The sequence below is a fragment of the Oenanthe melanoleuca genome, chromosome 2, assembly GCF_029582105.1.
Source record: "Oenanthe melanoleuca isolate GR-GAL-2019-014 chromosome 2, OMel1.0, whole genome shotgun sequence".
NCBI lineage: Eukaryota > Metazoa > Chordata > Aves > Passeriformes > Muscicapidae > Oenanthe > Oenanthe melanoleuca.
Window position 1 is genome coordinate 128154526 of NC_079335.1, and position 12094 is coordinate 128166619.

The 12094-nt window shown below is 36.8% G+C and overlaps 1 protein-coding gene across 1 annotated transcript in view; it reads right to left on the reverse strand.

The window, feature by feature from the left end:
- ITGA8 (integrin subunit alpha 8) overlaps positions 1 to 12094 on the reverse strand; it is a 107920-nt gene that overhangs the window by 42998 nt on the left and 52828 nt on the right. The window contains exons 21-22 of the mRNA XM_056485092.1: positions 7243 to 7335; positions 1609 to 1688 (exon numbers count right to left, since the gene is read on the reverse strand). Of these exons, the coding sequence (XP_056341067.1) occupies positions 1609 to 1688; positions 7243 to 7335 (173 nt within the window). The remainder of the gene's footprint in view (positions 1 to 1608; positions 1689 to 7242; positions 7336 to 12094) is intronic.

The following is a 12094-nucleotide window of genomic DNA, read 5'->3' on the forward strand; positions in this document are numbered from 1 at the left end:
CATTTAGGCAAGTTCCTCTTTTTGCCTCATGGAATTCTGTTTCCTTTTTCTTTTAGGATTGTTTTACCTGTTCACTAAGAACACAGAAACACACAGACTGTCCTGCTGATTGTGAATGTACAAAGCACTATTTTAACTGTAGGGTATATTCTCTATGCAAGAAATTGTACTCTTTTACTCTTTCCTTTTTTTTTTTTTTTAATAGCTGTGTGCTCTTCAGCATTTTCATACCAGTTTGTAGCCAACACATTTTCTCCCTTTACATTTTAGTGAGTCACAATCATGGAGGAAGCATGAGATGATGTTGTCTGCTGAAGTTGAGGAGACAACAGTGCAGTTTGGAACAGTTTATGGCAGATGGTGAGACTGTGCTTCCACCCCTGGGGCAGTCGGTTTTAGGTGTACTGCATGCCCCTCCAGGTGAAAGTAAATTGAGTCCTGCATTCTTATTCCTCAGGAAATTCTTGTCACTTTCTTAAAACAGCTACCTACATTCAACTTTATTTACCTAGACAAATTTAACTACCCCAAAAGCTCTGGACCTCCCCAGTTTCACAGCATGAAAAGGGTAGTGACATGAGTCTTGGATAACCATTTCAAACTATTGCTTGCATTAAGAAATGAAGAGTGGCATAGACAGGGGACCTACAAGGTAAATGTTGTGTCTTTCCCCAGAGGAGCTCATGTCCAGGTTTGCATGATCCCCAGCCAGATTCCAGGGAGAGGGCTGAGGCCTGACCAGGTGCCTAATGGACTTCCGTGGCATTGCTATGCCCTTCCTGAATTTCTGCACGTCTTTTCCTTTCAAAGGTTACATTATGGAGACATGACTTCAACATTTTAAATGTCTCAGTTATTTACCATAATGAACATGATCAAGGCCCTCATTAAAGGCCAGACATTAGCAATTAAGTCTCTGTGTGTGGGGCAGAGAGGGCCCCATGCAGAACTCCAGTGCATATTTGATGAGGACAGATGGAACAGCAGCCCTGCCACCTACTGAAAAAGTCCCAGGTTTGTTTTTGCTATTATCCTAACCCTGCCCACTCTGTGCTTTTTTATCCCTGTGGAAGAAGTACTGCTCAGCATAGAACACAAGATTCTACAGTATTAATATATGAGGCCCACATATGGGGAAGAATCTAATGGAAAAATTACAAAGGTTCACCTGCATCAAACTGAAACAGTTCTCTCCATGCCAGTAAATCTGCTGAGCAGATTTTGACTTCTTTCATTTTCTGAGTTTTTGTGAAGAAGAAGCATGTCTGGTTTAATTCAGAGCACGGTAAATTTGTACATATTCAGCTTTGTTACAAAGGTATTACTGTCTATTAATTCTGAAGTAGAAAATAAAGTTCAAATTTGGCAAATCTGCAGAAGATCCTTGGATGAGTGACCAAAATCAGTTAACCTGAATTTTAAAGAAATAAGACTAGACTGATTTTCGTAACAGCTAACAAGGCTCCAACCTCAACAATCCTCCGGACATACGCTACCATTGGAAAGCCATTGAAATAATACTCAAGAGGGACCTTATTATATAATAAACTTCATATATCAATAGGATTTCATAATTTAAGAAACCATGCTCTTGATAAAATATCTAACCTTTTTATTTGCAGCTCAAAATTGATGCTGAAATCTGCGTTTTCAAAATGCTGAACAGAAAATCGAATGCCTGTGGAGAACTGAAACAAAACAACAGGTTACTAGAAACAGTTGATCTCTCCAGATCAATAAAGCAGTACTGTTCAACATCGCATTTCACAGACTTACACTGGATACTGTCGCTTTATAAAATTAGTATGAAAAAACATCATCTAGTTGTTCTCAGCAAAAAATACCATCCTGCCTGTGTATGTCACCAGATGGAAAACTTGGCTGGAGAGAGGAAAGATCAGAGGAATAGAGAAGTGCACTCCCAAGAACACAGCAGTGGGCCCTTCTTCATCCAGACAGTCTCTGCTTTGCCAAGCCAAGCCAGAAGAAAATAACAGTTGTCTGGCAGCTCTCATCCCTGCCTCCATCCATGCACGCCTTTGTCCAGTCTGCAGGGCTTCCTGGTCCCTGCACTGTCTCTGTACCTGGGAGCCCTGTGCTGCATGCTTTAGGTGTTGTGGGCTGACTGAGCACCTGAGGCTAAATTAGCAGCAGTTTTACTTTACTTTTAGTTGCATTCTTTTTTTCCATTGCACTTCTGTTAAGAGATACACAGATTCAAAGTTATATTTGCAGTTCAATTTGCCACAACTTGGAATGAGTCACCAGAGGAGAGTAAAACACACAGTTCCCAAAACTGAAGGAGTTAAGTGTTTCCACTGGTGCTGCCTTGCATTTAAGAAGACCTGGCTTCCTTCCTTTGACAATTTCCATTTGCTTTGCTAAAAAGCAAGGATAAGCAGATCAAGTTTATTCAGAAGAGAGAAGGGCTAACTAGAGAAGGAATATACAATAGCCCGTGGTGGGGTCTCTTGTAAGCCTTTGTTGGACTTACTTACAGCCCCAGTGAGTAACACGTGAGTAACAGGAGATGCCGTCTGCACTCAATGTTAAATTGATTAAATTCTATTGCACTGTTAAATTATTCTTTTTAATTATTTCAGCTGCATGTTTTAAATCTGCATATTTTCAAAATGGGAATTTTGCAATTCCTACAACTTCTCACTTCTCCTCTACCTTCCATCTGGCCTGATGGCAGAAGTTTTTGCAGAATAACATGCCCATTATACTTCCATTTTTAAAAAAAGGATGGTAACACATAGATATGTTCTCCATGTGGAGAGACAATCTTCGTGAGAAATTCATCAAAAGGCATCAGGAAATGAGGACATCATTCCCTCATTTCTGCCAATGTCTGACTAGATTTGGTGGTGGCGGGGGAAGAAAAAAAATTGTCTGCTTGGCATAATTTCCTTAGAATATTTAAGTAAACAGGATGGGACACAGCAACTTACATTCAATATCAATGAAGATGAGCAAATTTCCTCTATGGGTGTCATTTAATATGTTTAAGCAATTCCTTTTTTCCACCAATTTTTTTTTCATTAAATTCTCTTATTTCTTTATTTGCAGTAGTGCAACAAAATCCATCAGAAAAAAACTTACCTAACATGTTTCAACTACTTTCAGCTGACTCATGCTGAAGCAATACTATAATAAATGGCATAAATGGTGAGTTCAAATCTTTGAATTGTGATTATTTATATTACATAGTTACATAGTTGAATTTCTCCTTTTTGAAGCAAAATCTTTCAGATAATAAGACAGTGCTCATTAAATTATCCAAAAGTTGAACAGCTGACTTGGAATAGAGATGTAAGCTCTTTTTAATTTTAAGCTCACTTTTTGGAGATCATATTAGCAACTCTATTGATATTCCACTCACCTTTAAAAGTATTATGACTTTCTTCAGTCTTTTAGACCAAAATTTCAGAATATTTAACTCACAATATCTTTTACTGTTTTTACTAACCAGACTAAATAAATTTGTTTCCACTTATAGCAGAAGAAAGATTTGATGAACTAAAGATAAAATTTTCATCAGACAGAGCAGACATGAACTGCAGTTTTGATGATCTATTACACCCCTGAGGCTTAATCTCCTATTTAATAGTTAAACACACTCCTACTGTACAACTCTAATAAGTTGCAGATGTTGTCTTTGTATAGTCACATGACTTTGTTAATGTCAAGTAACCCTTGATATTGCTGCTAATAATGGGGCAAAGATGCTCACATGCCCTTGCTGAAAACCCAGTGAGGCCAAAGGAGTTTAACCTGTTTGAACCTATAATTTAGCAATTACTCAACATCCTTATTTTAGTAGGACATAAATTTTATCAGAATAATTTGCTTTTTCTTAACATTTTCTAAGCAAATTTAGTTTCATGAAGATGGCATTATTTCCATGTTTGTAACATCATGTATCTTTGAAATACATGACATTTCTGCTATTACTAATAAGTTTTAATCTATTATGTTTGACAGGATTTAGGAGTATGCTGGGAGGCAGAGGTGTAGCTTTTTATGAAGTCCTTTACAGTGCATAAGAAAATAAAACCTGGCACTCTTGAGGAATCAATATGGTACATACCAAGGAAAAGGCAAGACCTTCCAAGCCTTGAGTCTTCTAAACTTATTTCTATTAATTTCTATAAACTTCCAGATTTTTCTACTAGAATTTTCTCACTTGCTAATGCTACTGAACAGGCATTAGGAAGCTTGTCTGTCTGATGCATTTGAGCATCATAACTAAGTATGTTGAACAATCTTTGACAATGAGATGTTATCAGACATTTAGTTTGCATTCTTGGCCATCTAGCATTGAGGTTTTTCTTATAAATTATTTTTATCTTAATTTTTTATTACTCTTTCATCTTTTTTTTTTTTTTTTTTTTTTTTTTTTAACTTCAAAGATAGTACTGAAAAGGTGAAGTATTTTTTTGTGGCCAGAACAAATTTAAGGACAGAGATGACCTAATGCATTTTGAAGATGTGAAGTGTCAGACAACTCTGTAGTCTGCTGCAGTAACATTCCATGGATAATATTACAAAATCCCAACATAACCCTCATGTTCAGAAGCTGATCTTCAAGAGCTCAAGAATTCTAGCATTTCAGGGTGCTGGCAAGTCATTAAGGTGACTCAATAGTTAAAGAGTTTTAGGAATGTTCAATTTTGACCTAACCCTTCCTTCCCACTCACAACTTCCACAAAGAGTCCCTTTCTGACTGAGTATTTTGAGAATAACTGATCTCCTGCCAGAGCAGAATTGTTTTGCAGAACTGGAAATGGATCAGAGCAACCTTTTGAGATTTATGCAATTTGTACAAAGGGCTGGTATTTTGTTTTTGGAAGTACATTTGCCATCACAAATATGTTCGGACTGAAAAACACAAGTCCTTTCACCTTTAGTGAGCTTCCAGGAGAGCTGGCTTCAAAGATAAATTTAGGATTTAATATTTCATTTATTCTCATCAAACAATGTTGCCATCTGGCTTTGTAATGCTCTGCCTTAGTATGCCTCAATTTTAAAAGGCTGGATTATTTTGTTATAAAGTAGAAAACCCTTGGATACATTATGAACCCTGCAGTTTTATTCTTCTTTCTATTTCTCTTTTTATGAAGTAGTTTTCTTAGCAGTATCTGGCAATGGAACTTACAGCAGTCCTAGATCTGATTCTGAAGAAAAGAAAGATTAATTATGCTGTGAAAATTCATAAAGATACAGGTGAGAGTAGTAATATTCTAGTGGCCACAAAAGGCATTCCTGAAGTCTTCACACTGCTAGCATTTTGGGTGAAAGATGATGTGGAAACAGGACTTTAGATTCAGAGGGAGGAATAAGAGGGTCCATAGTCTAACACCTCTACACTCAGATATTTCCATTGCTTATGCTTATGACAATATGTAAACTACAAAGATTTCCTTCTTGGTATACAAGATAGCATCTCTTGTGTTTGGTCTTCCTTTTCTTTTCCAGCCCAAGGGATTTTATGCTTTCCTGCCCCACTCCACTACATCCCAATCACTCACAATATTCTTGTCCACTTCAGTCTGTATTTTGAGAATTTCCTTCTGCCTTGAGACTAACTAGGAAACTACTAGCAGATAAGTAAAATTGCTGCCTTCTCAATACAAGAAATTATTTGCCTTGAATTGGTATTTGTTTCATGCTTTGGCCCACAATTGCATCCCATCATCCCACTATGAAAATACCATTTCTCAGAAATGTTTTCAATTGCTTTTATTTTTTGGATTTTCATTAAGTAGAATAAAATAAAACCTACAAAATCTTTTAGCCTTCTTGTCTATGTCCTTCCCAGAAAATATTTATAGTAATCTCTTCAGACTTCTAGTTCAAAGTTGTTCAATGGAGAAGGATCCTCACCAGGAAGATTCCTTTTCCCAGGAGGTCCATCCCCTAGAGTTCAATTTTCAATGGTTCCCACCTCCCTGGGAACCCAAGAATTCCCAAAGAATCTCTGGGACTGCCTGTGACCACGCAAGGAGATAACTGTATAAGACATCTGCCCTCATTCACTTTCTAAAGTTCTATGGCTGATCTGAGCCTACCCCTAAGATCCAAAGAAACTTATTCTAGTCCCAACCTCCAAGGACCATTGGTTCTTCTGTCAAGGGTCAGACATGAACGGCTCCAAGATTAAAAGAGGCCAGGAAAGGCCCCCTCTATAGAGAGGTTGACATTGTAATATTGGTCTTCCATAGGATAAATCTTAACTTAGGTGTTTTGAAAATACTGAAGAAATTTGCTTTGGTTTCTTTGCAAAGCCATAGGTCCACTATGAAATTCAAACAGTAGCAGTTTTCAATTAAAAGCTGTTATTTATTCCTGATATATGTTTATGGTGTTGACTGCTTCAATTTTATTAGGACAGTTTTTTTAATCTAGGTATCAATATTTGGATTATTTTCTTTTAGTTAAATATTCATAGAACTTATGCATTTATGAGAAACACTAAATTCCACTGCAAGAGCATCCACAGCTGAACATTCTTGGATTTAACACTTCTGGGATTTCCTGGGTTGTTTTGTCATAAAATAGGGACAAAGCATGACAATTGTGGAATTTTTAAATCTCCAAACCTATTTTTATCCTTATCTAGTGTTCATCATCAGTTATTGCATAGTTCTGCTTTTGTCCAAAAACAAGACTACCATTATTCCATCTAATGTGTAGTATGATTCATGAGAGGCTGTCTTAGGGAAATCTTTAGAATTAAAATAACTTTAAAGCAAAAGTTTATCCCAAACACACTTTCCTTGATATAAATTGTGATATAAACTGGTAGGATAAACCTTATGCCAGATGATTCTCAAGATGAGAATCAGGCTGAAGAAATTGTCATTTACTATACATATATCTATATATTTTAAGTAGAGGGAATACTTAAAGGGAGAAATATCACATTATAGATTGGAATTCTCATTATACTAGTGCAACTTCTAATGAAATGTTAGTGATAAGTTGAGTCACTCTGACTTTCTATGAGTGACATAAATCCCAAGTTCAAGCACAGTTAATCTTTTAGAAAAACAAATTGTTAATTTTTCAGAAGCACAGTTCTGCCTCTTATTACACCAACAAGTTCTTGTCCAGGTAAATAATTTTATTTTTGTGCTGCTTATTGGGACACATTCTGGTATATGAATAAATTTCCATTTGTTCCCCTTTAAAATTCAATTAGATAAAAATCAGTAAACGCATCTGCTTTTCCCTTACGTTTGCGCCAGCCACCATGGGGTTCCCAAGATCACAAACCACCATTCTAGTTTCATTTTCCATCTTGTAATCACAGCTCAATACACGCAGTGCCTGCAACAAAAGGACACCAGTACAGAGGTCAGAGATCACAGTGAAATGTATCCAGTTGGGAAAGTGATGCCTTTTTGACTGTGACCTTTCTTTTGATTTCAGACACCTGCTTAGTGCACTATCAAAACATTTAGCTGGTTATTGTCAGACAATGGTGAAAACTGATGCCAGGGAAAAACAAACAGCATAGTTTCCCAGTACCTTAAGAATCATGATGAGATCACTCAATGTCTGGTTTTACCATACTGCTTTGTTGTTCTGAATCATTCCTATAGCCATAATGACTCAACACAGAAACAAAGAGTAAGCAAAACTAAGCAAGAAGAATAGGTCTTACAGTAAAGTAACTACAGTGTTACCCATCACCAGAAGTCTCTGTAATGAATTTCTGACATTGACAAAACTTGAATATGGATCAATTTTAGACCTCTGTTTTCCAATCTGTGGTAAAATACTTAGAATGTTAAATACTTCTGTAAAAACAAAGTGTTATGTGTGTTTATAAATTAGCAACAAAGGAGATAGATCTTCACACTATCAGATATAAAGGTTTTTGTTGTTTATAGCAATCTTTATCAATAGTAATATCATCTGTAAACAAAAACTCTATGAGAGGAAGAACAGCTATAAAACAGTGCAAGCTAGAAGATACAGAATAAGGCAAAGCAATAAAATGTGGGGATAGTTTTCCTGTTTTCCTCTCTGACATCCTCAGTAAATGAAGGCATTTCCATATACGTGCAGGAGTAAACCAGCTTTGTAAAAGCAGGATGCAGCAAGTTGCATTACCTTTCTGCTCATTTTTGATTCTCACAGACGAAGCAGTGTGAACAAGTTCATGCCCTTTATATAAAAAGATCTGGGAAATCTCTGGACCAGTTTGCCCTATCTGTAAAAGCCAGGATGGACATGCTGTCCTCATAACTTCCTGAGATTAAAAGAAAAGACAGGGCATGTGCTAAACAGAGCCCATGTGAACCATGCCCTCAGCACACACCTCATCGTACACTGACATTTTTACAGTTTGCTAGGAGGAAACAAAGTTTGTTACACAGCATGTCCAGGGCACTAACAGCCTTCCCAAGCCTCTCTGGGGTTGGGAGGGAAGCATTTTTACGCTCTCTCCAGCTGGTTAATTAGAGGTGGGAAGCAACACATGGGAGAAAAGAGGGTGTTTACACAGTTGGAATCGAACTTGTCTGGAAAACTGTCCATTTGATCTTGATGTGTGGGTTTATAGTTTTGCTTTTCTTGAGGGAGGGGGTTAAAATTGAGGTCTGAAAGTTAGAAATAAATACTCATTTATATTAGATATTTGGCAGTTTCTTTAAAGATGCTGTATCTCATACCAGCACAGAGTAAATCAGCCTTTATTACACGTTTTTTGTCCCCCAAAGGCTGAGAAAATAAGAGTAATTTTTCAGTAGTAGTAGTTCCTCTGCAATCCAGAGGCTATGTTCCTAGACTAAAAATGATTAATGGTGCAGAATTTATATGACCAGCATCACAAAAGCTAATTTGTGCAGTATGAAGACGTGACAAAGGGTCAGCTGTGGGAGAATTCCTTCCATAATGAGATTTATTGTCTTTGTTTTTGCACTGATCACCTTTTTGAGGTGATTAAGTACAAAATAGGAAAATTAAAACCAGGCAGAAAGCTAGTAAGAGCTGAGACTTGTGCACCTACTCATCAGTATCAGTGCATTCAGATGTAACTCAGCCAGATGGAAGGGTTTGCCACAAAGCCCCTCTGCCTGCCATTGATAGCAATTCACATTTCTTTAGTGACATATGTTTTTTTTGGCAGTCTTGAGCAGAATTAAAACCCCAACAATTAACAGGTGTGTTCCTAGGGTGCATTTTAACAAGAAAGTGATTGGATGCTTTAAGTACTCCAGGCAGTCTACAAACTTGAAACTCTTTTTTGTGGTTGTAGTGATGAATTACTAATTGATGCCACAGCAGTTAAACACAACAGGCTGGCAAGTAAAAAACTTCCTCTTTCTTTTACCATCACCTTCCAGTTTTATTTTCTGAGGAAAAGAGGATGGATTAGGTACTATCTTCTAGTTGATGTATATGTATGTATCTGGTTGATGCATAAAGAGTAGTCTTTGCCTTCAGCAAACTCAAATCACATCTCATTTAACCAGCCACAATGTACTTGGTCTAAGAATTTCCATGTAAGACAAGAATGCTTCAGGTCTTTTTCTTATTTTAAGAGTGTCATACTTTAGTTCAGAAAGGCATGTGGGAAATGGCTCAGAGCTTATCCATTGCAATACCTCTTTGGATGTGATCTTCACCACCCTGCAGTTTCCAGCCTGAGCTGAGGCAGTTCTGCCAAAATACATAAAGTTTTTGGTGTGTAACAAATATCTGTCAGTACTTTGTATTTGCCTGATTTACTAATTATTCCATAAGAATTTGGGTCCCAGCTTTTGCTACTAAGGCAGGATTGAGCTGCTCAAAATGGGCAACTCTGCCATGGAGTAAAGGATGAGTGCACAGTTTTGAGGCAATGGCTGGGGGCTCAAACACACAGTCATGCTAGTGACTACTGTAGTGTAGGAATGTACCATATAGCAGTATATGTTGTCTCTGGATCTACCACTGGAAATATGACGTAATATAACGTGGATATACTTTCTTCATTGCAGCTAATTTCAGTAAATTCACACCTACTGCATATGAAGAGTTACTATAAGCCAATGGGTTTCCAGGAACCAGTGAAGCTGTGGTAATTTCTTATTTACCTCATATCCAAATCTTCTAAGTGTTTCTACAATACTACTGATGAAAAACACACTTGATTTTATTTAAAGTAATTCTATCATCAGCTTTTGACTGAAGGAAGTGTCAACCTCTGCAGGAATCAATGAGGCTCCATAATCATGTCCCTGACCTCAAACTTTAAGATCACACACACCTTCACTTGCCTCTCCACTTGCATATGATCAAATTTCTGCAAAAGTTATTAATTTTCTATGAAGTTCCACAGTCTGTGTGCAATGTTCTAGAGAATCTGGTCAGATATAAGACGATAATGCCAACTGAGGCAGATCAAACACTATACTGCTGAAGGAAGGAGGTAGAAGACAAGTGATGTTCAGTTAAGTTTCTGACTTTAACAGCTTCTACATTTAATTTAAATACATTGTTAACATGAAATCAAGAAAAAAAAAAGCAGTGCTGGACAGGAGGCATTTAAGGTGTTTCTCTATTAAGCACTTAATGTGTGTTTCTTTATTAGATAGACTAAATATAGAATAGCCCCACAATAGACAAATATCCTCTATGAATACAGTCACTTTGAAATTATGACAGCATAATTGAATTATTTGATTCTACAGATATTTCAGTTCCATCAGAAATGTATCAAGTGATTTGTTCAGCTGATTACATTTCATTTATTCTGGTCTCAGTCTACCTGTTTTGTTGGCTCTGAGGAGAACCTTATCTCTGTCTTAATACTAGGAATTCTACAGTTTGGAGAAAAACAGCTACACAGAGGACTGTAAACATGGATGCAACCAAGCAAAATGCAATCCTAGAGGCAGAGATTTAAGAACATGATTGCAGTGGGCTCTACCATAAATCTACCTGTCTGCTGAAATTGGTCTGCATTAAATTAAGTATATTTCAGGAGCAGTCACAGATGCTCCATTGTCAGGATACAACACAAACATAAAAATAAGAACTGAAATCCTGACTCCACTGCAAATGACATGAAAACTGTAATTTTCATTTCTAGTCCATGCCTTAAAATGTGCCTGCAGACCGAGAGACATTTTTCCCATACACCTCAATGTTTACTGCACCCAGTGTGATAATTTCTTCTGTTATCTTGTCAGTTCAATATGCTTGCTGTGTTTTCTCAAAGCCCTGTAAGTTGAATGAATTGAGTCCCTCACTTATATTCATTTATACTATGACCCCTAAGAATCTGGTCATCCCAGTAACAGAAGAATTTACATTTAGAAAATTTTAGAAGAAATTTAGTATCTGTTTTTGTCCAAGTGCACTTGGAAGTTAATATTTTAGTTTAATTGAAGGAACCATAATATTGCAAAAACCATAGTTTTAAGAAATACACATTTACCATCTAAAAATAATAGAAAGAATAAACTTACATTTGTAATCTTGTGAAAATGATCCTTGAAATGCAGAAAGAAAGACACTAAAAATGATGTAGAGAGTAGGACTAATGTTTTGATCCTTCTCAGAAAGACGTCTTTTTTTGAATGGAGTAAGTATGAAAAGCAAAGAATATGAAATAAATTATGTGTGGGAGTGAGCTAAGTAGATGTGGACAAAAGGAAGGCAGTTTTTAATAAATCTACAAGGATTCAGAATTGGATTTGTCAGAAAGGCATTTTATCTTCCCCAAAATCTGAAAAGAATGAAGTACTTGTATTGCGTTTCCTAGGTTTTTAAAATTTTGCCTTCAAAAGAAAAAGTATTCTAATAAAAATCCTTCCCAACACATTCTAGCTTCTCTTTATTCTTCCAAAGCACCAGAATCTCCCATGTATTCTTTCCTTCCTTTCTCCCTGAGTCTATTGTGTTGACACTATAAAACTAAATATTTCCTAAAATCATAAAAAGCTCTGAATGATTTCTCTCTGGTCCAAACCATAGAATGGTTTGGATTGGAAGGGACCTTAAAGTTCCACCCTCACTGTTGTGGACAGCAACACCTTCCACTAGATCAGGTTGTTCCATCCAACCAGGCCTTAAACATTTCAAGGGATGGGGC